The sequence below is a fragment of the Ornithodoros turicata genome, chromosome 3 (genome assembly GCF_037126465.1).
Source record: "Ornithodoros turicata isolate Travis chromosome 3, ASM3712646v1, whole genome shotgun sequence".
Lineage (NCBI taxonomy): Eukaryota > Metazoa > Arthropoda > Arachnida > Ixodida > Argasidae > Ornithodoros > Ornithodoros turicata.
The window spans coordinates 49,650,184-49,676,800 of NC_088203.1; the positions used below are offsets into that span (position 1 = coordinate 49,650,184).

The following is a 26,617-nucleotide window of genomic DNA, read 5'->3' on the forward strand; positions in this document are numbered from 1 at the left end:
CCTTGATGCACAGTTACAGTACTTGTAGTGCTCATTACATGTAGAACGTTGCAATTGCTATAATGGTGCTGATGAGATTACCGCAGCAGTGATTGTTGTGACATTTTTGCTCCTTTGTACAGATGGACGAGCTTTCCAACCTGGGAGGAAATGACATTGGGCAAGGAACTAGGAGCATTCTGTCCTATCTGATGACAGATTTCGTAGCTGCAGAGTACAGTTGGCTCGAACTGAAGGGGAAGAAAAAAATCAGTCTGCTTAGGCTTCCTGCTCTTATTTTCCGTAAGTACTAAACACGCATTACATATAAGAAACAGGTCCAAAATACTTATTGCTGCGCATGCAAACCGTTTCACCCAACATGTTTAAAGCAGCAAGCCTGTTATATCATCAGTTTGAAACTAAAAGAGCGTGTAATTTTGATCAGGTCACAGGGAATTGAACTGATTTACATCGTCACTGGTATTGGAGTAGCGTACAGCAACTGGTGGTGGAAATACCGCACTTTCCAGCTTTCCATATTTTGTTTCCTTTAAGTATGTGTAATGTGAGAACACGGGAGGACACGTGTCCAACATGAGCTGGGAATTTGGTAATGACAAACTAAATTACGTCAGTTTTAGCGCACACACTGAAACTGGATCTTGTCGTGAGTAGTGGGTCTTCGGAATATGTACTGTGCTTCTCACGGGCTAAAGGTGCCACCTACGTCCAGCCATCGTAATTATACAATTAGTGTCAACGAATTTCGATGTACTGTTTGGTGTATTTCTTTCTGCATTTTCGCTTATAATGTCTTCCTGTTTGTTTATGTCTTTTAGAGCACTACGGTGCAACAAGAACCTACTGGGGACCACTAGGGCTGGTATGGAAGCAGCAATAAAATCTTGGCTGCGCCATGCTAAGGAACCATGTGGGTCAAAGGCAGCAGGAAGCGAAGATTGATAGCCTTGGTTTATGGAAAGTAATGGTTGAATGTGTTCAAACTAGCATTTTACTCGTGTTCCTATTTTGCGTACGTGTGATGTGCCGCTGTGCTTTTTCAGCATGCAAAAGCACCTTATTTGTTTCCCTTTAGTCACTCATGTGCCAGAGTCAGCAGCTGTGAAGCTCCGCAGTACTATGCATTTCATATATGCCCTTTGTTGTACCCAGTCACTTTTTGTTTATATCACCCAGCACAGTTGTGTTTCTTTGATACATATATTCTGGAGAGGTACTGTGGCCGTCGTTTAGATTAGTCTTATGCTAGTGCAGTTCAATTGAGACAGTCATGTGTTGTCCACCTTCTGTAATGTAAAATGCTGGCATAGAGGATGCGCAGCAGGGCGCATCAGCGTGAAACGTATGCCCACAGAATTTGTACAGTTGTGTCACTAAGGTAAATTGCAATTCATACTTTGTCATAATGCTCCAGCTGTTTCTATGCAGTGTGCTCCTACCAAGTTTCTCAGCACCTTGTGTCAAATCTGAAGTGCATGTAATTTCTAGTGACGTTAAGGACTGCATCTTCCATAACTTTTTACAGGGTGAGTTTAGCAAAGGATGCAAATTTTGGTCGAGTTGTTAAAATACAAGGTAACGTCCCAGGCGCTTCAAATTTTGCAGACTGACAGTCATTCAACTGATGTTCTACCTATGTTTTTTCAAATGTTGTCACTTTGTGTAGAAAAATGTAAGAAGCGAAGGAAATCCTCACCCTGTGCATTTCCTATGGCCTATGCCGCCCACAAACGACCATTTTTGCCTCTGTCTGGTCCACATTCACATCACCATGTATAGGTGGGGCTGCCTGGAGACGAAGCAGAACCGTATCACATGCAACAACCAACAACCAGATGGACTACATGCAATGTTTCGAGCCTGCACCATCTATACGTGGGAATGTGAACATGAAGCAAAGGAAAAAATGGCGGTTTGCTGGTGGCACAGGCCATAGGAAATCCACGAGGTGCGAATTTGCTTTGCTCCTGACTTTTCTACAAAGTGGCAGCATTTGAAAACGATATTCATAAAACTCCAGGCAAATGACTATCAGTCTGCAAAGCTTGAAGTGCATAATATATTTTTACGACTCGATCAGAATGTGCAACCTTTGCTAAACACACCCTGTATGGTAGGAATTCCTAATGGGCAGAGTGTAAGACTACGCAGAATTTGTTCAAACGACACAGATTACGCTGAGAAGCTTGACGAACTCTGCAGTACACTTGCCCAAAGGGACTATCCAGACTCCCTCCTAACCGAATTCCGTCGCAAGGCACTCACACTCGATCGAGACGAGGTTCTGGAAAACCCAAAAAATCCTGACGCGTGCCAAATAAGCTTCATCACAAGATATTCCAACGCACTTCCAAACATCAAAGCCATTCTACAGAAGCACGAGCCCCTCCTCCAAAGCAGTGACCGACTTAGTAATATATTCACAAATCCTATACAGGTGACATGCCGACGCACAAAAAACCTGGCAGACTCCTTGGTCAATGCCAAAATCAGCAAAACAAGCACCCCGTACACGGGAACACGACCCTGCAACCTCCCGCGCTGCAAAACATGCAAGCACGTTCTCAACACGCTAACTCCATCAAAAGCACTGCGAGCAATTACACCCACCCCGTTAACCACGCATTCACGTGCACAAGCTCCAATGTCATATACTGCATTGGATGCGGCGACTGCTCTATGCAATACATTGGTGAAACCGGCCAACAAATGAACAACCGCCTTACCGAACACAGAACCGACACGTCCAACAAACTCCCCAAAGCAGTCGCCGAACACTTTAACATTCCTGGTCACAATTTTGACAACATTAAACTATATATTCTAGAAACCGGGTTTAGATCCACACGTGACAGACGTGATAGGGAGTCTTATCTCATATACAAGTTCAACGCTCTTCACCCCTCCGGTATCAACAAATCACAAGGCACCCTAGAAACACTTCACAAATAAAATATGCTTTTCCCTTCTACCTCCATTATCATCTGTTATGTTCTGCATGGCCACTGCTTTCTACTTTCTTTATTGGTTGCCACAACTCTGCATTACAAATATTAAAAAAAAAAGAAAGAAAAAAAACATTTGCTGGTTCTGGAATTTTCCCCACGTAACCAATAACCTCCTTATCTTTCGCTATGCTTGCCAATTCTTGCCTGTTGTCCCGTTTCGTCCACGTGTTCGTGAACCTTCCATTTTTCTGTAACCGGTCTGTAGCCTAGATCACTACGTTCACGCAATCCCCTCCACACTCTAACAAAGCAGCCATTCACTCCGGCCGTAAAAGCCCGTACGGAACCTTTCTTCCCTCCGGGCTGTTGACCCACAATTCGCATGAACCTTTAAACACGTCACACATAACCCTTCAAATACCATGCCAATGATGAGGACGGTGCCCAGAAGAAGAACAGTCTCTGTTCGAAATATCGGCGGCCTCTGTCCTGAGGCAACTCCCTTCCTACATTCTACCGGTTCGCTGGATTTCTACCCATCTACGTTCGCTACTGACGATCCGATGGCCTCAGGAGGTAAGCAACCCGTCCTCTCTTTCTCACATGTCGCACTCCTCGGGGATAGCTGTTACAAGTACATACACGAACACATCCCACACGGAGAACACGGACCTCACATACACTTTTCAAGCGGCGCAAGAATACCAGACATCATGACACATGTAACCGCCGCCCCACCGAACATCACGCACTTCATACTCCACGTAGGGACCAACGACATCGCACGGTCGACAGCACAACATGTCATCCAGGAATTCGAAGCACTAGTTTCCTTCATCACAAACAACAGACCAGGCGCTGAAATAGTACTGACAACGATACTTCCCCGAAGGCAGAACAAACACCGAGCACACATATACCAGGACACATGGCTACACGAGTTCGACAGGAAGGCGCACGCTGTCAACAACCACCTCATCCACATGCGTCAGGTACACACGCAGCTTTCGAATACCACGCTGAAGCACACCTCGCTCGGGACGGCATCCACCCAAACCACGCAGGCGTACGAGCTATGGCACACAACATCAAACACCTAATGGTCCATAGATGCCGTCCTGTACTGACAAACGCTCAAACACAACATCATCAACCAGCTTACACTTTAAGTGCCAGCACCGCAAACACGCCAGAACACACGATGGCATCAAAGGGGACCACAACGACCACTGCACCCACGCATACACACGCGGCAACCGACAACACTCCTAACACAACCCGCACACACACAAAGTTCAGGCAAACTGTGACACGGAAAACCACAAGCACGCAAACACAGACAGATGAGATCGAGGAACACAGCGAGTCTCCACAACCACCGACCCCACAGACACGACGCACGCGCACATCACGCAGAAAACACCGTTGACTATCTAATCACCAGCCTACCATGCAGTCAACGAACTTTCTACGAATGCGAAAACTCATGGAGAAACGTAGCCGATACCTACATCATCTACGGATCTACACCCACCACCTGGCTCACAACACAGTACCTAAAGGCCTCACCCCTAAAACAGTTCCTGCATTAGGAAAACTGACACCTGAACTAGAGCTAGAGTGGGCATCAGCCCTTAACAACACAGCCCGTACGTTTCTAGAAATATTAAAGAAACAGTGCCACGCGCAACTCGCTACGATCCAGGCCCATATGAACAATATCAGTCTCACCGACGCGGAGGCAAACACTCTCGAACTACACATTCAACAACTCAACCGCGAGCTAGCTAACAAGGAACACTCAAAACTCGGAAAACCTAATTCCAACAACGACACGGATACCGGACCCACTAACACGACACACGCAGCAGCCGAACAAATAATTTCCAGCACCACAACCACAACTCTCCGCAACATCGCTGAGTCACCCCGAGAAAACGCTGACGCAAGCACCGTAATAGATATATCACGCTCATTAACCAGCGACGAACTACAAGTCCTCTCTAGGGGGTTAACATTCTGCCCTACACTCAATTCTGTTAACGAATACGAAATCCACAAAGACATATCAGACTTTGCGAGACGGCTACGCCTTAGAGAATTCTTCGCTCATACAACACAAGAAAACAACAACGACCTCCGACTACCATCAACCTGGACACCAAATCACGGCCGAGAACCCGCATTAGACCTGTACATTAAACAAGTAAGCAACGACATCCTTCGCGGTATTTCCCAAAGCTCGCGTGGTCACAACCTCACTAAAACACAGCGTGACATCATCAAAGCGCTAGCTGACAGAGATGATATCATTATCAAGCCCGCAGATAAGGGTGGGAGTATCGTCATCTGGCCCACAGATAAATATATTTCTGAAGCTCAGAGGCAACTCAACAATACGGAACACTACCTCAAACTGGACCATGACCCAACAAAGGAGTACACGGCGCTAATAACCCATACCATACAGGACCTCCACGAACGAAAGCTCATCACACGTGATGACCTCAGATATCTCACCCCATCAAACACAGGCGCAGGTCGTTTCTATTTACTGCCAAAAATCCACAAGGTACACGCCAACGAGCTCTATACGGCTGACATCCCCGGCAGGCCAATTGTATCTAATAACAACACACCAACAGAAAGACTCTCGAAATTCCTGGACCACTATTTAAACCATATTCCGACAACACTGCCATCGCATGTACAAGACACACCCCACCTCCTCAGAAAAATCAGAGATATAAACAACACTCGTACATTTGGTAGGGACACAATACTAGCCACGCTGGATGTGACAGCACTGTATACTAACATCCCACACAACGACGGAATCACAGCCCTCTGCAATACCCTTTCTACAACAAACACCAGAAAAGACACGGAAACCATACTCGCTCTAATGGACTTGGTCCTTAAACTGAACTACTTCGAGTTCAATGGCGAACACTACCTACAAGTACACGGTACAAGTATGGGCACACCTGTTCCACCCACATACGCAAATATCTTTATGGGGTTCTTAGAAAACAAAGTTCTCAGCGCCCTCTCATTGAAACCCACGGTGTACCTTCGATACATCGATGATATACTGATAATATGGGAACACGGGGAACATGAATTTCAAAAGTTCATAGATCTACTGAACACCGCGCATAGCAACATAACGTTCACATCACAACAGTCAACTCACTTAATTAATTTCCTCGACACCACAATATCACTAGACAACGGCAACCTCATCACAACCCTGTACAAAAAGCCAACTGACAAACAACAATACCTTCACTTCAAGAGTCATCACCCGCGTCACTGTAAGGTTGGAATTCCTAATGGGCAGAGTGTAAGACTACGCAGAATTTGTTCAAACGACACAGATTACGCTGAGGAGCTTGACGAACTCTGCAGTACACTTGCCCAAAGGGACTATCCAGACTCCCTCCTAACCGAATTCCGTCGCAACGCACTCACACTCGATCGAGACGAGGTTCTGGAAAACCCAAAAAATCCTGACGCGTGCCAAATAAGCTTCATCACAAGATATTCCAACGCACTTCCAAACATCAAAGCCATTCTACAGAAGCACGAGCCCCTCCTCCAAAGCAGTGACCGAAGCAATATATTCACAAATCCGATACAGGTGACATACCGACGCGCAAAAAACCTGGCAGACTCCTTGGTCAATGCCAAAATCAGCAAAACAAGCACCCCGTACACGGGAACACGACCCTGCAACCTCCCGCGCTGCAAAACATGCAAGCACGTTCAACACGCTAACTCCATCAAAAGCACTGCGAGCAATTACACCCACCCCGTTAACCACGCGTTCACATGCACAAGCTCCAATGTCATATACTGCATTGAATGCGGCGACTGCTCTATGCAATACATTGGTGAAACCGGCCAACAAATGAACAACCGCCTTACCGGACACAGAACCGACACGTCCAACAAACTCCCCAAAGCAGTCGCCGAACACTTTAACGGTCCTGGTCACAATTTTGACAACATTAAACTATATATTCTAGAAACCGGGTTTAGATCCACACGTGACAGACGTGATAAGGTGTCTTATCTTATATACAAGTTCAACGCTCTTCACCCGTCCGGTATCAACAAATCACAAGGCACCCTAGAAACACTTCACAAATAAAATGTGCTTTTCCCTTCTACCTCCATTATCATCTGTTATGTTCTGCATAGCCACTGCTTTCTACTTTCTTTATTGCATGCCACAACTTTGCATTACAAATATATATATATAAAAAATAAAAAAAAAACTATTTGCTGGTTCTGGAATTTTCCCCACGTAACCACTAACCTCCCTATCTTTCGCTATGCTTGCCAATTCTTGCCTGTTGTCCCGTTTCGTCCACGTGTTCGTGAACCTTCCATTTTTCTGTAACCGGTCTGTAGCCTAGATCACTACGTTCACCTAATCCCCTCCACACTCTAACAAAGCAGCCATACACTCCGGCCGTAAAAGCCCGTACGGAACCTTTCTTCCCTCCGGGCTGTTGACCCACAATTCGCATGAACCTTTAAACACGTCACACCTAACCCTTTAAATAACATGCCAATGATGAGGACGGTGCCCAGAAGAAGAATAGTCTCTGTTCGAAATATCGGCGGCTTCTGTCCTGAGGCAACTCCCTTCCTACATTCTACCGGTTCGCTGGATTTCTACCCTGTACAACTTTGGAGTTCGTAATTTCATGAAATTAAATAACTTGGGATTTGTGCTGGATATTACATAACATTGATGCACATGATCTCAACTTTGCCGGACAAGTTGTACACAAAACATGCCACTGTATTTATGCTCAGTTTTTTTAGATCTTTTGCAACGTTGAAGATGGTAATTGGAAATGCCTGAATCTAGTCATTTCCTCTTCAGTCACTGTGGTGCGTTCCCCACAGCTGATTTGTAAGTTGTTTCATAAACAAAGGTAAGTCATCTCCATGACCATGATTTTCCTGTTTTAATATACGCTGCCATGCTTCTGGTGCTGTGTTATGGAAATTTGGCAATATTTAGCCTCCAGCCAGCTAGATAGTTCCACCATATTGCCTTACTTGGGTCTTCTTATACATATATGTGGTCACATGTTCTATATCATCTTGTTCCTGTTTCTTAGGCCTTCTTCATATATCAGCCCAAAATATGAGGATTTTGTTACTCCAGTACCAACTGATGCATACATGTCATTTGTTGTGCTGCAGGAAGTATCCATCAACCACTGTTTCTTCTCATGCATATTGGTTCTGCCACCAGTAAACTGTTTTAGATACGTCAATCCACAACTGCATTACATTTACATGTGAAAGTTCATCAATAAATAATTTTCTATTGGGTCTCACATTTGGCATGCTGTACACCACTAGCTACATAACTAGCAAAATGCTTCCTGTGTTCCGCAGGACGTCCTGCGAAGAGACAGGGTATAAGAAGGGGGTAAATTCCTGTAGGGAAAAGTTGTCCAGAGAACGTCCTACTTAAGTCGCATCTGATATCTTCAGGATTTGCCTAGGACATCGAGGGATCCGTATTCTGCAGTCCATGGAACGTCCTTGGGGCGTCCTTTGGCAATATTTGGATGTCCATATGATGTCCTTATATCCTATTCAGGACATCCTTGGGATATCCCTGAGATGTCGATGGCTGTGTGGGTATGAGCATAGAAAATGTTGTGTGCCATGCATTACATATAAGCCTGGTGATGATGTTGAGTGGTCTCAATTATTATTTTAAAGAGCAGTGGTAGTTTACTGCTGTTGTGATTCTAATGATTCAAGCAGGGTGTCGAACCGAAACGTTTTTTGTTCCGGTTTTCGTTGCAGTTCCATCATAAACGGTCCGGTACCAGTTCAGCTCCGGAGCAAGAAAATAACGGTTCATGCCGGTTTTAACCGGTTCCGCTTCTGGCGGACATATTTATTCCCCCAAAAAATCAATGCTGCAAAATGTAAACCCGTTTATATGCATACATGGTATTTAATACTAATAGGCAGCAGTGAAATTGGTAGTTCCTAGTTCCTCTAGAAGTGACTGTCTGTTCAAATAGGCTTTCTCCATTCTTGAAGCGGATGGTACAAACGGACTTGTTTGTCGTGATGTCATACGTAAAGTACTTTCTTACTAGATTGGTGCGATCGCGCCCCATCCGAATGGCTGTTGCTGCTTCCTCGCCAGCAAGCACTACCGCACGAGTACGACGCAAATCCAGGAACACCTTCACTCACAAACGCGCTCGACGGCTCCATTTTGTTTTCTTCGTGTCCTGTCCACAAAAGAGGCCACTTCGCACGTGCTTGCCTCGCAGATACCTAAATGGATTCAACTTCGCTGCTCTCAAACAAAGGACACGTTGCGCGAGATTACCGATAGAGAAGCCGTTTCGCAGCCCCCTTGGGTCGCACATTGGTCAAGAGTCACAACCGGTCACGTGTACATCTAAGTCTAAGTGCGCCACCGATAAAACGTTACAAAGGGAGCCTAAGGGTCATAGTCTACCGACATACATTGCACCGTAACCGTAACCCTAGTAAAGTATCCATGACATGACTTCGGAACACACAACGACAGTTTCATTCGCCTACTCGTAGTCCAAACCGGCGAAGTTTTTGCTTGGACCAAAAACCGTAAATAACTTTTTTGGTTTCCCTCCTGGGCGAAAAAAAAAAAAACGTATACGGTTTCGATTCCCTTCTGGTTCGCACAAAAATAGCGGTTTTTTTCGGTTTTCGGTTCCGGTTTTCGATTTGCTCCGACACCCTGCTTTAGAGTGAAATGCTTAATCACTACGATCAGATGTCATGCATGTTCTTTTTTGTAATTCAAATTTAATGCAAGAGTGAATATCATTAAGAGTAGGACAAAGCAACTAAACTTGCGATTGAATAAATAATAGGAGGGTTTGTCCTCGCCGCTCGCTCCCTAGCCCCGCTCTGCACCTGTTCTGACAGGATATGGTGTCGTCATACAGTGGCTCTATGAATCAGGTGTCTGTAGCAATGCGTTGACGTGAGCAGTGGAGAAAAAGTGTAGCAACAGAAAATGGGAGGTTGGTCGACGGTGTGCAATTTCCTGGATGGGTTTACGATGAGCATTGTTTTTGAGTAAGAGGAGTGTGTGTCTTTAGAAATAATTTGATACTGGAGAGTGTGCTTTCTACTTTGTTCAAGTGTTTCACTGTGCTTGCTTTCCCTTGTTGTCTGGCCGATTTTTCTGATTTTTCCTCACGTGAGAGTGCTCGTTGAGCAATATCCTGACGTGCCCAGACCTGTTCTGTCTTCGCAGTCAGAAAATTCTCTCCCACGGATGTCCATCGGATATACTTTCATGGAGATACGGATATCCGCAGAATAATGAAATTCCTCCAGCGGGTATACTACGAAGATCCAGTTGGCCAGGCTTCTAACTTCCTACGAATGTCCACTTTGCGGACATAACCAGGAGATACGGACGTAAGCAGGAGCTTTCTGGGATGCAGCATGTATCTCGAGCGAGTGTTACTTCATTCTTTTTGTAGTTAGTATACGCTTTGTAGTAAAATGTGAAGCGTATTTCCACTATTTTTTAACATCTGCCACCCTCTCCGGTGGTTTTGTTTTCTGTTACTCCGCTTTGTTTCCCATGACGGAAAATAAGCGCGGCGATATTCGTGGATGCGGCGGATATTCTGTGCTTTCCTGATATTCATAAGACTATCTAGTCATTTAGAAAGTCTTCGGGATCAAAATGCGTAATTGCGACAATCAGCTTTCATCCATGGTATTTTATCCTTTTGTGCAAATTTTTTCTGTTTCTTATGCAATTAGTACAATAAAGGAAATAATCTTGGGACAGTGATTCAATAAATAACAGGCCCCTGTCTAGAGCGCAGCCGTGCGCATCCTTAAACCATTCAGCTGGATGCCTTGGTGATGGCGTCATGCCGCGGCTCTCTTGGTGCAGGTGGATCTTGTCCATAGTAGTTGTGTTGGGCATTAGTGGAAAAAACAGTGTAGCCTTGAGACAATGGCATGACGTCACAACCAATGAGCAAGGCCCACAGAGGGCGCAAGGATTCACTTCTCTCTTGGCCTCTGGCGAGTATGGACGTGGCACGTGTTGATTGTGTTCCTAGCGATTGCGTTGGCCATTAGTAGAAAAGGGCAACCTCGGTGAGATACAGTTTGCCTCTGAAGCGTGTGTACGGATGTGTGGATCGTCACTGGTGAATGGTGTGCGACGATTCTCGTGGATTTTGTGTCGAGTGGATTTACAATGAGGGAGTGCAGTGTACATGAAAATACTCCGATGCTGGTGAGTGTCTTTTTCACTATGTTCAAGTGTTTTTCTGTGTTTGCGCTCCTCTGTTGTCTAGCAGTCGTGCAATTTTTCCTATTGTAACAGCGCTTGTTGAGCACTATCCTGACATGACCTGGCCTGCATCCATTTTAACCATCGACATCTCAGGGATATCCCGCGGATATCCTGAACAGTATATCAGGATATCCTAGGGACATCCAAGTACTGCCAAAGAACACCCCAAAGACGTTACAGGGACATCAAAATATGTATCCCTAGATGTCCAGACGAAATCCTGAGGATATCCGATGCGATATAAGTAGGACTATTCCCAGTAAACCGGAGACGTCCAGTGAACATCCATGTGATATCCTGACTCGGACGTCTGAACGTTCCAGGGAGCATGCCAGAAATCCCATAGACATCATATGTACGTCCAGGGGACGAAAAAATCTTCCCCTGTTGCACATTCCACAAACATCCCACAAACGTACAGTAGACGTCCATGGGATATTGACAGCTTTGAGATCGAGACGCCGCATGGACGTTTATTGGAAGCTTGAAGTTGCATTTATCATCTTCAAAGCTAGCTAGCTGCAGAGCCTTACTCAAATTTCCTACTAATACAATATACTGAAGCATGCATATTGAAACATTTTGTAGGAGTCTTGGGTGGGCTGGTGTCGGCACCATTAACGGACCCGTAAATATAGAGAGTGGCCACCACATAACTATTTCGTTCCCCGTTTCTCCTATATGCCTGTTTCTGGAATTTTCCCATAAAGAGCACAAAGCGCGGCGGTTTAAATAAAGCAAACAGAGAAATGGAAAAGCTCACAGTCCAAAAATCTTCGAAGGGTACTAGCATTTCCTTTCCAAGAGCAAGCAAATACTATATATTGCTTGTCGCGCGAACTTCCGCGAATGCGAGGGTACTGCTCGCCTCCGAAACAAAACAGAGGGTGAGCTGCCTAAGTATAATGCGATTACCTACAAAAACATCAGTCAAGTGAGGAGTTGCGTGGTGTATTAATTCTGCAACAAGGTAATGACTCTGTTTCTTACAGCTCTTGGTCTGAGACACTCAGTAGGTTCATCCAAAGTCAAATTTTGAGAGTGCCACAGAATTCCGTATCTCTCCCTCTTTCTCAATGAGTGCTCAACGTAACATAGACAGTCAGTTCTGGAAGGAACGAAATCTTGCAATCTTGCACAGGACCGCTCTTTGTTTCCAATAAACGTAATTCAGCCCCTGTTTGCACATACTTTTTGGTTCGTGATGCGATCGCCTTAGAATATCCAAATCTCGATGTACTTAAGATATTCTCTTTGGGACGTAGAGGGGATATACAGAATTGGATATCCCCAACAACTAAACTATTTTGAGGAGACATTCTGGACGTCTATGTGACGTCCATGGAACATAGCTACAGTTGTGACATCTGCGACATAGTTTTAATCCAATCAAAAATATCCATGGGACGTACATATGATGTCTCGACGTCTTCGACATCTGCGACACATTTTGGACGTCCCCAGAATATTCCTGGACCAGGAGATACGGACGTAAGCAGGAGGTTCTGGGATGCAGCGTGCATTTGAAACGACTGTTACTCTCAGTTTTTAGTACTTAGTATACGCTTTGTAGCAGAATTCAACGCGTCTTTCCACCATTTTTTTTAACTTCTGCCACCGTAGCTGGTGGCTTTTTTCTGTTGCTCCGCTCTGTTTCCCATGAGGAAAAATGAGCGGGGCGTTTCAAAAGAAGATTGGGCCACTTAGCAGAAAAGCTTTGGAAATGTATGGCATCCACTTCCAAACAGAAAACAGACACTGTACATTGGCGTTCTCGCAAGCTTCTGCACATTCGAGAGCCCTGCTCAGCTGTGGGTCGAAATGAATGGTAAGATGTCTCAGTTTAATTCGATTACGTACACAAACAACAGTGAAATAAGTAATTGCTTGGTGTATTAGTTATCGTGGAGGTAGTGTCTCTGTTTCTTACTCATTTGCTTTGAGAAAGCCACTTGGTTCATAGAAAGTCGAATTTGTGCAGTGGTACATCGTCCCACGTTTCTCTCTCCCTTGTAGTATTTGGTCCATGCAACATCCCATCAGGACCTGATTTTCCAAACCGTGAAACAGCGTTTAATGGCAAACACTATAAGGCTGGTTTAGGGTTTCGTAACTTCGTTACACGCTTAAATTTCGCTCAAATAATTAAGCCTCCCCAATGTATATTCATTCCGTAACGTCTGTTCGGAATTTCGCACTGTCGTATTTGCAATAATTGATTAACAATTGATTTTTGTACAATAACTTAGGCATAATATTTTGTAATAAAATCATTTGTACATTGTCATTAACTCTGCACCGACTCTCCCTTTCACAAAAATCCGTTTTATCTACAAAGTACTGCAGGAATGCAGATGTGCAACCATTCGCGGGCATTTCACAATTGCATTATCCTGAGGATGTCACGATGACATCCAGTGTAGAGGATGCCTTTAGAACATTGCAGGATATCCACAAGGATGTTCCATGAACGTCCCGTTGACATCTAAAATGGATCCGGACGTCTCGATGAGAATCGGATATCCTTGAGACGCCGGTGGTTGTGTGGGATGCTTTCTTTTGTTGACACATCTAGCTCTGTATTTTTTCTCTTTTGTACAAGAAATATTCTTGTTAATCATTCTTGTGTTGACGATGACGCTAGCGCTGCCGCACCCTTCATCTGAATGGGAATAGTGCTAGAACGATTCGTAATAATTTTGCAATTAAATTAGTTCCGGTAGTAACCACAAGACGGACAGATGCATGACTTTATAGATAACAAAAAAGCATTACGATTCAGTTGTGCGCCTGGCTGTCGGATGCAATGGACACATCGTTCTGCGGTCCTCCTGACAGCTGTTGTGGCGGACAGTTGGGTGATTTGTTGTGTAACTAATTATTTCGCACGTGATAACTTTGTCCCCGCTTTGTTTGCGATTAGCAGTGACATGCCGGGTGCATGTCGGGCGCTGGTTGTTGGTGTTGTTGTTCGGGCATCCCCACCATTATCTATCTTCTGCAAAAGCTGCCTTGGCCATGGGAGTAGCGCTCTCGTACGAGTAACATTTCACCTTCGATCGCGCGCCTTAAACGCCTAAACTGCAGCGCAATCTAGAGCTACCACCTGCTATTATTAGACCTGGAAATTGCATGGGCATTTCTCAGCGGTCCATTGGAGAGGTGTGCCAACTCTCTTGCTCTGAGATTTGGTAGTCGAACAGAACCATCCACCATACCAAATGTGCAAGCATCCCTCAGTATTCTTGGTGGATGCTCCTATAGGTATTCATAACCATAGATATATCAAGTATATACATCCAGACAAATCGTCGGAGCATGTTCGTTACGTGTTGTGAGAGCCTAGCACACTTCTAATGATGAAGATGTGTATGCACGATTAATAAATACGTCGAGACTGAATCAACTACCGATTTACATTTCTGACATCTGTTCCCACCAAATATCCTGTTTGTAATTCAGGCTATCGTCTATGATGTCATTACCTGGTGTGTGCAGGTGTAAAACTGATAGGCTTCCTGTGTTGGTTAGAGAGTGCTACAAAAACTACTTCCACAGAGCGGGACGCGAACGATAAACAAACAAGAGAACAAAACATACTGGTTTTACTTGTTTCCCGGTTGTTACAAGTTATTCAATTTCTCCTCGTACTAGGCTGAAATTACCAGGATTTGGCAGGAAATTGGCAGTTGCAACAACATCTCACAAGTTTGAACCACCCATTTACGTACATTGCACCTGATAGATGGATGCACTGTGTACGTCTAGTATATGGATACAGTGCAGTTCCATAGACCTCCCCCGATTTTAAGGTACTAACAGTACGTGTAATAGATGCCGACTAGACATCCCTCTCAGTCTTAGATATTGGGCTGTTACTGGTACGTCCAGTAGGCATTCGTGGTTTGCTGGGGTAGTCTTTCTGGATAATCGTGGTCAGTTCTTACTACTTCGCAGCTATGGTTAGTGATAATCACCGACATTGGATTCTGTGCTGTTTTCTGTGTTAACCTTTCCTCCTCCCCATACTTAAAGCGGGGCAACTTCGACAAGCGAGCGCCTTGATGGGCGACGGGTTTTCTGGCGGTTGTTATGTATTTTCGGATGTAAAAGTTTTGTAGAAATACTGAGAAAGATTCCCTATTTGTAACTGAAATGGTGTGTTGCGGTCATGATCTGTTTAATTAACGGGAAAAACGTTACCCTTCATTGGCAATTGAGGTACACTGACAGAAAACACTTGTTTGAGTAGCTTCACAAGTGCGTGGTGAAGGCTTCCCATTTTAGCTACGTAGATTTTTATAAATAATTTGGGTCACTCCCTCTGGAAACACACTGGGTGCAACATACATAGCTGTGATGTATAAAATTATACACATTTATACATAAATTTTGGCACCAGTGGCCCATATATTCGTTCATGCATATGTCTGTCACATGTGCATGAAGTGATATTTGTGGCTCATGCACAGCATGTCTATACAAAGGTCGCATGCATATTGACACAAATTTATTTCTCATAACGTACTGGGTAAACAATGACTAGAATGCGAAAGTATGGACAAGTTACTGGATATCGTCAGCACTTCCCCTCATTGCACTATGAAACATGTCGAAGAATCCTGATGTCCCTCCAAAGTAGATAGGTATACCCATGTGGACAAATCCCAGTACTTCTATGATTGGCAGCTGCAAGCAATGCCTCCGTCTTCGGGTTATGCCCTGATCTTCACAACTCCAAACGCAACAAGCACTTTCCGCGCCTGTGGGGTTGTCAATGGCTGCGGGCTCGACCCAGGAACGTTTCTGAGATCCACTAAGAGTAGAAAAAACAAACTATCCGATGTCACTATAAACGCCTGTATGTAAAAATCTATGAAAGAAAGTGCCTCAAGACTAGAGCCGCCGATATTTTGAACAGTGAGTGTTCTTCTGGGCACCGTCCACATTGTTGGTGCACAGTAAATACGAAAACACCCTTCAAAGTGTAAATGACATGTTCCAGGGCGCACTCCTTTTTTACACCTCTCAAATGAGTGTGTTCGAGTGCACCTTTTTGAAATGGTGTATTCTGCAATAAACACCATTTCAAATGTAACACAAATAAACACCCATTTGTATCAGTGTTTCAACAGGAATACTCCAATCCGCAGGGTGCCCCTGACAAGAATGGCATGTGCAGGATGCATGCATGGTGTTTTCCTCCAATAAAGCAAAAATTTCCACGTGAAGACAGCACAATCTTGAAACTTGTAGAACAATGTGTTATAGTTCCAGAAAAATATTTATTGGCAAGCAAATCTGAGGCCGAAAATGACCAGAACTCAACAGTGAAAATTGTTCAGGATATATATAGGAGAGAAATGGAAAAGGCGCAAAACAGTGCAACCTGACATATTGCCGTGAGACAAGTTCCACGCCCATGCTCGCAATCAATGCGAGCGGGCGCATGTTCAAATGTTGTCGTCCGCTAGCACTCAGTTGGAAATTATTGGAATTGGAATGCAAGACTGAGCAGTGAGTTAACATCGGGCTTTTTGTGAAGCTGAGGGGGTCTATAGCAGGCTTTTCAACTGTTGACTGAAGCCTGGTGAGTAGTGCTTGCGTCCGTCACATGCGTTTAACCAACAGAAGTGATTTTCTGAGTGCCGTGAAACTGTGCAAGATGACGATCTGTCAGGGCACCACACACAGAAGTTAACGTAAACGTTGAGAGTTTTGGATGTGATTTGAAAAGACCGAAGGTTAAGCATTTCAGAAATAATGGAGGAAGCTAACTTGGACAAGGAAACTATTCAACAGATTTTGCAGGCCAAATTTAACATCAAAGACAGAAGAATGGAACATCCCAAACTTTTCCAATGCTGACATTGTTATTTGTTATGCGTGAGCACCCTGACCGACTGTCTGTCAGCCAGCGCTCTTTCTCTGCCCTCAGCATAAGCTACAGCCATAGTTGACAGGTCCCTGCCGCAGAGTCGTTTAGTGTAACAAAAACTGGCAGACGGGTAGCAGACGACGTTCTTTGACTGTGTGCCCAGCAGGGGTGGACAGTAATAGTAATACTTTGCATTATAATACTATTACTGTAATAGTTTTGGGTATTCGTATTATGTATTGTAATACTCATTTTTGAAATGTATTTGCATCTATTATAATACACAAAGTCGAATTATTACATGTATTATCATTACTTTTGAAAGTGTAATACCTTCCCTGAGGTCGGAGGTCCGACCTGCCAAGTGTAACCGGCGCACTTTATCAGTAATTTTTTGTGTCCCACAAACATTTGAACTCCAAGAAAGCCCCTATTATTACTCTGCGCTAAATTCTTCCAAAGGGAGTGACCAAGGGGCCAGAGGTTACTGGAGCCTTCCTCACATTCCATTTCAGCGTCCGTAAAGACGAGTCATCGCATTGCAAGCCCTTCGTCGTATGAAAGAGAGCGTCCAGTCCAGGCACCCCTGTACGGGGTTGCACTATGGACAGCACACACTTTTGAACGGCCCACATTTGATCGTCCAGACTGGACGTAATTAAGACTCTGCCACACTGGGAGCAAGTTGTTCACTGTGATCGATCATTCAGCGCTATCTCATCATATTCAGAAAAGCCATGCCCTATACCCAAATGGAACCAAACTTTCCGTGTTGCTCCTGGTGATATCCTTTCCCGGAAATACAGATCTCCCTGGGAGGCAGACATTTTTCCGACGGACGTCCCCACATCTCCGAGTGGCCACGGTTTGGACTTCCCACAAATATCCGTCGTTTGTCCTCACAGGAAGTTACACGGAGATGTCCGGACATTGCATGGACTTACTGGCGTACGTGCTCAGGGCCCTGCATTTTCTCATTATTATTGATACTGCTTTATTGAGTTGTTGCGTAAGTGGACAGATTCTTACTAGGCCTGTAGGCGTTTTTTTTTGCCATTTTCAGGTTCGCCCACTGCATCTTTCTTTGAAAGAACTGATGTTCTGAGGCTGGAACAACATAGAAGGGACAAATACATACAAAGTCTCGATTTGCCTAAGAAATTAACGATGAAAGATGGAAGTCACTGAAAGGGTTAGCCAGCTGTAGGATGCGAACCCACATCTTCTGGATTGCCGGTCCAGGGCTCTATCAATTGAGCTAAGCTAACACGCGTTCTCAGTGACTTCCAGGGTGCGTCATCTGAAGGGACAAACCAGCCACTCTCTCTCACTCATCCTCCTTTCACTCTTACATGTTTGCTCACTGACACGCACATTCATACGACGGGATCGACGCAGGTGGCAACTGATGAACATGAAAGAACTGATGTTCTGAGGCTGGAACAACATAGAAGGGACAAATACATACAAAGCCTCGATTTGCCTAAGAACCTACAGCTGGCTAACCCTTTCAGTGACTTTAATCCTTCATCAGCATCTTTCTTTCTCTGTTGCTCGTTTTTGTTTTTTAAAGCTTTAGAAAGCAAAAATAAAGACGTACTTATACAAGCTCTTAGAAACATGAAGACCACTTAGAAAGGCAGCGCCATACCTTTCCAAAGCGAAAACAGATAAAATATATATCTTGTCTCAGAAGCTTCCACAAATTCGAGAGTCCAGTTTGCCTGCGAGTCAAACTAAAGGGTGAGGTGCTTAAGTTTAATGCGATTGCGTATACCAATAACAGTGGACTGAGGAACTGCTTGGTGTATTAACTCACTAGGACGTAACATCTGTGTTGCTTACTACTTTTGTTGTGAGGCATACAGTTGGTTCATTGAAAATCGAACTCACGCCAGCACACACTTTGCCATGTTTCTCTCTCTCCTACGATAATTATCCATGTAACGTCCCGTCAGGGACCCTATTCGGACAATTCTTTTTCGCCATTTTCTATCTTCTTCTGCATTGGGAACGAGAGTAGCACTGGCGTGATTCTTAATAATTTCGTCATGAAATTAGTTGAGAAAGTAACCGCTAGGGGGTGCAGATGCGTGACTATATAGAGCAGAAAAAAGCGTCATTATTCAGTTCTGTGCATGGCTCTCGGATGGAAAGGACGTATCATTCTGCACTCCTGCAACTGCTGTTGTGGTGGGCTGATTTGTTGTGTACCTAATTCTTTCGCCAACCTTGTCCCCACTTTTTTATGAGTTTTATGCCCGTGCATGTCGGGTGCTGGCTGCTGTTGTCCAGGCATCCCCACCATTTTCTATCTTCTTCTGCATTGGGAACTAGAGTAGCGCTGGCGTGATTCTTAATAATGTTTTCATGAAATTAGTTGAGAAACTAAACCACTAGGGGTGCAGATGGTTGACTTTATAGAGGAGAAAATAGCATTATGATTCAGTTCTCTGCCTGGCTGTCGGATGGAGGAGTCGCATCACTCTGCGCTTCCCGTGACTGCTGTCAGGGGCACCGGAACAGGGGGAGCGACGGCTCCCCCAGATATGTAAATTATCGATGAAAGATGAAAGTCACTGAAGAGGTTAGCCAGCTGTAGGGATCGAACCCACATCTTCTGGATTACCGGTCCAGGGCTCTACCAATTGGGTAATCCAGAAGATGTGGGTTCGATCCCTACAGCTGGCTAACCTCTTCAGTGACTTTCATCTTTCATCGTTGATTTCTTAGGCAATTTGAGGCTTTGTTTGTGTCTGTCCCCTCTATGTTGTTCCAGCCTCAGAACATCAGTTTATCTCATGTAAATTATGTTTGTAATTACATTGACATTATCTTCTCACTGACATATTCATACACATTACTTCTGCAATGTTAGTTTAGGTCTGCTGTACAAGTACCCAGACAACACAAAGACATCCCTGTGACATCCACATAACATCATGCCCTGGACTTCAGGATATCCCAGTGACATCCTGTTTTGTCCAAGAGACCATCATTCGGCTGTCCCTAGGTCGTTCATTGCAACATCATCGGACGTTCTATTTTTAATCCCGAGAACGTCCGACATGACATTTTCCGGACAATTACAGGACGTATCTTTGGGGTCGTACCCCTCCCCTTTTGGCCCAGTGTGCTCTGGGTGTAATTGGGGGACAAGCCACATCATGTGGTTTGTTCCACCATCCAGAAGGAGTGACATACCTACGTTGCTATGGTTCAAAATTTATTTCAGAACACTGCCAAATCAAACAGACAATTATACACATCAAGGGTAGAAAACTATATGTGATGCACGTTTGTTTCATGGAACATGCATTTGCATAATTGGGTGATTCCACGTCAGATCAGGCAGGTTGGTCCCGTCGACCTCTCCGATTTTTTTCAAACTGAGATATGTGAGAGCCCTCTCCTTGGGAAGCACTTTGGCGCTGATACCAGTGTAAAATTTTTTCTGGTCATTCCGTACAAAAATATAGCATGAAAACGACAATGCTCAATACAAAGGTTTCAGGAAATTTGTGCTCCAGAACACACTTAAATTTTCACTTCAACGCAGGTTGGCACTTAAAAATGCAGCATAGAAAACACTGTAGCTTCACAGACTAGCATTCGGAGAGCATGAACATATATACTTCAATACACTACAAGTACTAAGCATTTCTGGTTTAACCGTGACACAAACGTACACTACCTCGTAGTAACATAGTAAGGATAGCAATGAATATATCTGTATAGTGAATGCAATGTTCCAAAAAAAGTGAACTAGCTGAGCCTCAACACACAGAGGTCCAGCTGAACAAGCAGGATATTTTGGACTGGGCCTGCATTAAACATACTGAAAACATTACAAAATTGCACTACAAAAGAGAGGTAAAAACAAAACATCACATATTTGGCATACTCTGCCTAAGGTACAGAAAGCAGTAGGAACAGCAGGTTATGCTGTACATTGCAACAACCAGCTTTAAGAATACAAAAATACTTTTAACTAGTGACCAAAATCCCACAGGCACAGCCTGTATCACAGACACAATGATATGGTTATCAGAATGTTTATAACATGTTCTTTGTCAGTAAAAGGAAAGGCAACGGTGGCATAAAAATATCACAGCTTGTGAATGACACTGAAATGTAAAGCTTTTCTTCTCATAAAAGTTGATACAATATCAAGCCATACGTCACTCGCACCAACGTGCACACCACCAACTTACTTGTTGAAAGAGCAATGACAACTTTTGACTGAATGTCTTAAAGGCAGTTAAATAACACTCTAGCAGGAACACCTGTTGCTGCTAAACCCTCTACAAAATACAAAAGTGGAAAAATTGTTAAGTGCAAGAATATAAAAGCTTAGCTTACGCGAAAAACAAATGTACATTAAAATTGCAATTTCAAGTATGGTGCTTCATGTGGTGATGATACGGTGCATGTGGGAGACACCAGGCTACTCGCTCACTGGCAAAAACACAACTGTCCAGTTACTTGCTGTTGCGACAGGAACCATTAATCATCCGGGGCTGACTTGTTACCACATCTCTCCTTTGCGTGACGTAACCAAGTCTTGATTGTGCTTTCTACTTCATCCTGTGTTGCCATGCTCATGTTCTTGTTCATCCTAATCGCCTCTGAAAAGTGAAGTTCCACTTGTAAGTGAAGGAACCATGACATTAGCAAAGTAGCCATAAATTCTTATTATTTTATAAGAGCAGAACTGTTTGCAGAACGTGCTTGCGATCCCTGTAGCTTGATCAGACAAGAAATGAATTTATCACCTGCGAGAGTTTGCGAGAATATGCAGCACATATAAGTCAGATAATTGAGAAGTTGTATCCTACCCATGATGTTTCCTGTGCTATTTCCGGCCCCTAAATTCCTGACAACCCAGCATGAGACTAATTGGTTTTTTGGTACGAATTATTTTAAACCTCGTCTAATTGAACCAAAACCCATATATGCTGTAGTAGGAACAGGAATTTGATCGCGGGGCTTTATTTCAAATGTCGTTCCCCAGCATACAGCAAGGCATTGAATTCCACACTACACCGAAATAGTATAGGGGACTTATAACCACATTTCATACTTACTGACGATCACTTGTGGGAACTTCAAAAATGCAAACTTCCTTTTCCCTTTCTTGCCAAGCCAGCTGTACTCTGCTGCGGTTTCATCTTTCATCAGGTATCCCAGCATTCTTCGTGTGGCAACTCTTACGTCATTTCCCCCAAGTTGGGCCAACTCCTTCACCTAAAAGGAATTATATAATGGCAAGCATTCATATGAAACTAGGCACACGAATTTACACTAGTGTTGAAGTTTAACTGAAATGGGTGTAGGTGCATGGGGCTAGACTACCTTTTGAGAAACTGTAAGAGTTGAAGAGAACAGTAGAAGCGAACAGCAGAACTATAAATATCAATTAGCTCAAAAAAACAATCACCAGGATACTGTTCTTAAGGTTATACGAGACACTAGCACTGGACAGGTCAGGCGACCCTGAAATGGTCTGAGAAGGCACGTACCAGCAAAAATACAAAAATTGATAGCGAAAGATAAACACAATTAGTATACGCTTTCGCCTCTATATACATGTCCATAAACGTGGAAGAATGAAAACACTTACTAGGCGTCTTTCTTTGATTTCATCCAACGAGGTGTTAAACGCTTCCAAAGTCTCAACAAGGGTGAATGGCGACTCGACAAGCAGGGGCATCTCTGTAGCCTCATTAATGACGACACGTTGTTTGCAGAGCTCCTGGAGAATCTCCCCGTGCTGCTGTTGTGTGAGTCGCAGCACATGAAGTAGCCGTAAAATCTGCTTGTTGCACTCTGATGACATGAACAGGCAGGTAAACACCAGTCAGTAAAAGAGATTTAAAGTCATGAAATGGAAAGGTGACAGAACTGCACAGCAAAGTTGGCAATACAGTAGGAAACTAATGGAGACTTAAATCCTAATATAGCGATACCTTCTTGAGACGTCCGTTGCTCGAAGGGCGGGATCCTGTGTATCTCGGTAGGCATTATTTCAGACACTGTAGAAGCGAAACAGAAGATGAGTGATGAAGAAGATATGCACATATACGCGATCCACATTTGCGAACTGCTGCAGAAACAATTTCAAACTGTTGCAACCTCTCTTAACTATGACATCTGCCATTTTTCATGTGTAACAAAAGCAGATATCGAACGAAAGGCAAAAGTAGTTACATGCATGCTGCATCCATTACTGATATGAGTATTATTTAAAAATTTCTATCATGCACACAAAGCAAAAAAAAAAAAAAAATTGGAACACATACATCACCTTTAAATTACAACACATGAATGACTGGGTTACTTTCATTTTCTGCATGCTCGTAAAGTGCATCATACTGAATTTCAAATTTGATTCAAAATTCATACGTAGTCAGTCCCGCATGTTACCAGGCGATTTCACTATAGTAAACCCCATAACTATCCCAAAATGGTATTTTAAGAATTGTTACGAAAGAAAAAAGTCACATTTTGGAGAAGTGTCAAAATCTGCAAGAACACATAAAAAGGGAATACAAAGTGAAACTGTACAATGTGTGCTCCTGTATTGAAGAAACATTACTAGCCAGAAAAATACAACAGGGAAGGTGTATGTCTGTACGTAGTCTGGGTATAATAATGGTACTGGACCTTTATAAATAGTCCGAACGTTTATAGGCCCTGCATTGTGGATGCCCTTATATGCCCTGTACTCCTCATTTCCCATTTTTCCGCTTTGTAACGAGAGCATTAGCAATATTTGACTCTAGTGTTACAGTTAAATGAACACAGAGAAAAATAAATAAGTATAACGCACTTATCGTAGAGTCACCAGGGCATTGAGAGTTGCTGGAAGTCAGGTGTGAGGTGTTACGCTGAGCAGGAGGTACATCAAACAAAATGTCATCCTCTTTGTTTCGTAGAGCAGGTGACTTCCTTTTTTTTGCTGCAGAATATTATCACGTAATCACGATATGGCACTTATTCCTTAGCAGCACAAAAAGTTTCCCCCCCCCCCCCCCGACACGTACAACCTTTTATATTCTGTCGGAAAATTTAAAGAACCCAAAAAAGGCTGCATAAGCGAGACAGTTACATGACCCGTCAAACAGCATTATTGCGCTTACTTGCTCAGGTTTCTCACCATTCATTAGCGCTCCTCCCTACACAGAAAATGTTTAACGTACATCTCACAGTGACTGTCCTGTACAGAATCTGACCAACTCATCTACAGTGACTGACGTGAGATGCTGTGGCCCAAAATGCTAGGTGTCAGCTCTCTTTGAAGCATGTGTATAAGTATTACAACTTACTGGACAGCCTCTACTGCATCAGTCCACTACGTCTAGTCTTAAAAAGCTCGTCTTGCAAAACAAATATTTAGTAGTTTTTAACTTACATCTTGCTACATGCTCTGTGAACACTCCCTGTGAAGCTGTGATACCAGGTCCATTGTTCTCCTCGGGATTTTCATTTGGCAAAGAAGGTGGGCACTGGCTTTGCTCTACAAACCAAATGATACGTCCAGACCTTAATATATAAAAGCGTAACAAGATTCTGCATATCACCTATCTTTATAAGTGAGTAGGTGATAAAAGTGAAATGCCTCAGATTTTTGTTGCTGCACGCTGCAGTGTGTAATAGTGATAAACGTTACTTTTAGAGAAACCAATATTCACCTCCTGAGTACTGCAGGTTAGAGGAAGATGGACACTGCGATGGAAAGTCAGGTGGCACAGGTGGCACATCTAGCAAAAGGTCTTCCTCGTCAGTTTCTTCCAGCAAAGGAGGTGGCCTCCTTTTTTTCGCTAAGGAATGTTAGAACATGGTCATAACAAACATACTCCCTACCAGAACTGAAAACACACACAACACTACCTTATAGTGGCGGTTGTACATACTGACACACTGATTGAAGTGGTCGGAGCAATAAGCAAAGCAGTAGCAATAATTGAACAACAAAAGGTCGCAAACTTCCAAGTAATTTGTTGGGTCACATGCACAGATTTTGCCTCAATGCTTTTGAAGGGTTTCTGTCACTGCTGTTAACCTATTAATATTTTGAGGCCAGGCTCAAGTGTGGTCATTTTGTGCCTGCCGTGTTTGCGACCAAGATCGAAAACACTAATCAGGACATGTTGCTCCCGCGATCCACACCCACAGTATTCCCTTTAAGGGTAACTGGGTTGAGTTCATACCTATTTGACACTGAACTCGACCCACTTGTGCCGAGCCCACGCAGTCACAGCTGCTGGAAACTAGTAAAAACTTAAATGAACGAGAAGTATGCAATAGACGTCCATCTGAAACTATGCCCAACACATGGGCTTTGACAGTTGTTTCAGGATAACAAAAGGCTTGATTTGACAACAACAGGAGTGAGCAGGCGTGCGAGATCTTTCAAGCGACGAACGTGATGATGAAAGGAGAAAATATCAACCTCTCTCCAGTGACTGCATCCAGTGGCAGTGATAAGTGTGCAGACATCAATGTCAGACGATTCTCTGTTTCGAGCACTTTGGCACAAAACTACATATCTGTATAAAATAGGGCAAGAAATGCCACGTAGCACAAAATTGCACAGGAGTCGCTTCACTGAATGAGGATCAAAAGATATAATTCAAAAAATACCTTGCTGCATCACCTTACTTTGTTAATCAAACATATCCGTAATAATTAACTTACATTTTCCTACATGCTCTGCGGAGTTCCTTTGTGATAGACTACCATGGCGTCCCTTTTCTCCAGACTTTTCAGGAGGGAAGGGGGGTACATTTTGGTTTTTGTCTATAAAGCAAGTCACTGTTTCACCACCACTTTCTTAGTACACCAACCGTACTAAGTTAGCAAAGTATACGCACCCCCATCAGATTCATCGGACGATTCCTCGCAAAAACGTTTAGGCGGAAGACGATTTCGTTTTCTTGTGTTCATTTCAGCTTCAGAGTTGACATCCGAATGGTACTGCAGATCGTTTAACTTTCTTCGAGCTTCTGCATACGTAGCTGAAAATAACAATAACAAAAATGTGAAATCCCATGTCAGTTGTAGGGTAAACAACAATGTCAGATGGCTTCTTTCTTAGGATGAAAATGAGTCCACTAAGCAAAAATATTCAAAACATCTCAATTGTGTACACGTGTTCACAGATGATCGGACTAGGCTACTTACAGTAAATACCCCGGACAATGACTTTGTAGCTGACCCAGGTGTCTTCAGGAGGACATGCTTTCAAGATGAGTCGCTTAGCCCTATCGGTAGAACCCTGAGGCCACTTACACAGGGTTCCACTAATCCAAGTGGCAGGAACGACTTCAATCTCATTGCGTTCAACGAAGTGCGCAATTGCAAACATTCCCACACGTTGAGAGATGTTGTCACAGGGGCCTTTTAAAGAATCTC

General features: G+C 43.7%; 1 protein-coding gene across 1 annotated transcript; it reads right to left on the reverse strand.

Moving 5' to 3' along the window:
- Positions 1-20,662: 20,662 nt before the first annotated feature.
- Positions 20,663-26,396, reverse strand: LOC135387032 (uncharacterized). Its single transcript, XM_064616462.1, has 10 exons — positions 26,387-26,396; positions 26,077-26,220; positions 25,901-26,002; positions 24,895-25,023; positions 24,615-24,719; positions 24,033-24,161; positions 23,170-23,235; positions 22,824-23,029; positions 22,288-22,447; positions 20,663-21,828 (listed from the first exon to the last, which is right to left on the reverse strand). Exons 2-10 carry the CDS (start codon positions 26,147-26,149, stop codon positions 21,707-21,709), a joined length of 1,092 nt encoding a protein of 363 aa, XP_064472532.1. The 5' UTR covers positions 26,150-26,220; positions 26,387-26,396; the 3' UTR covers positions 20,663-21,706.
- Between the last annotated feature and the right edge of the window lie 221 nt (positions 26,397-26,617).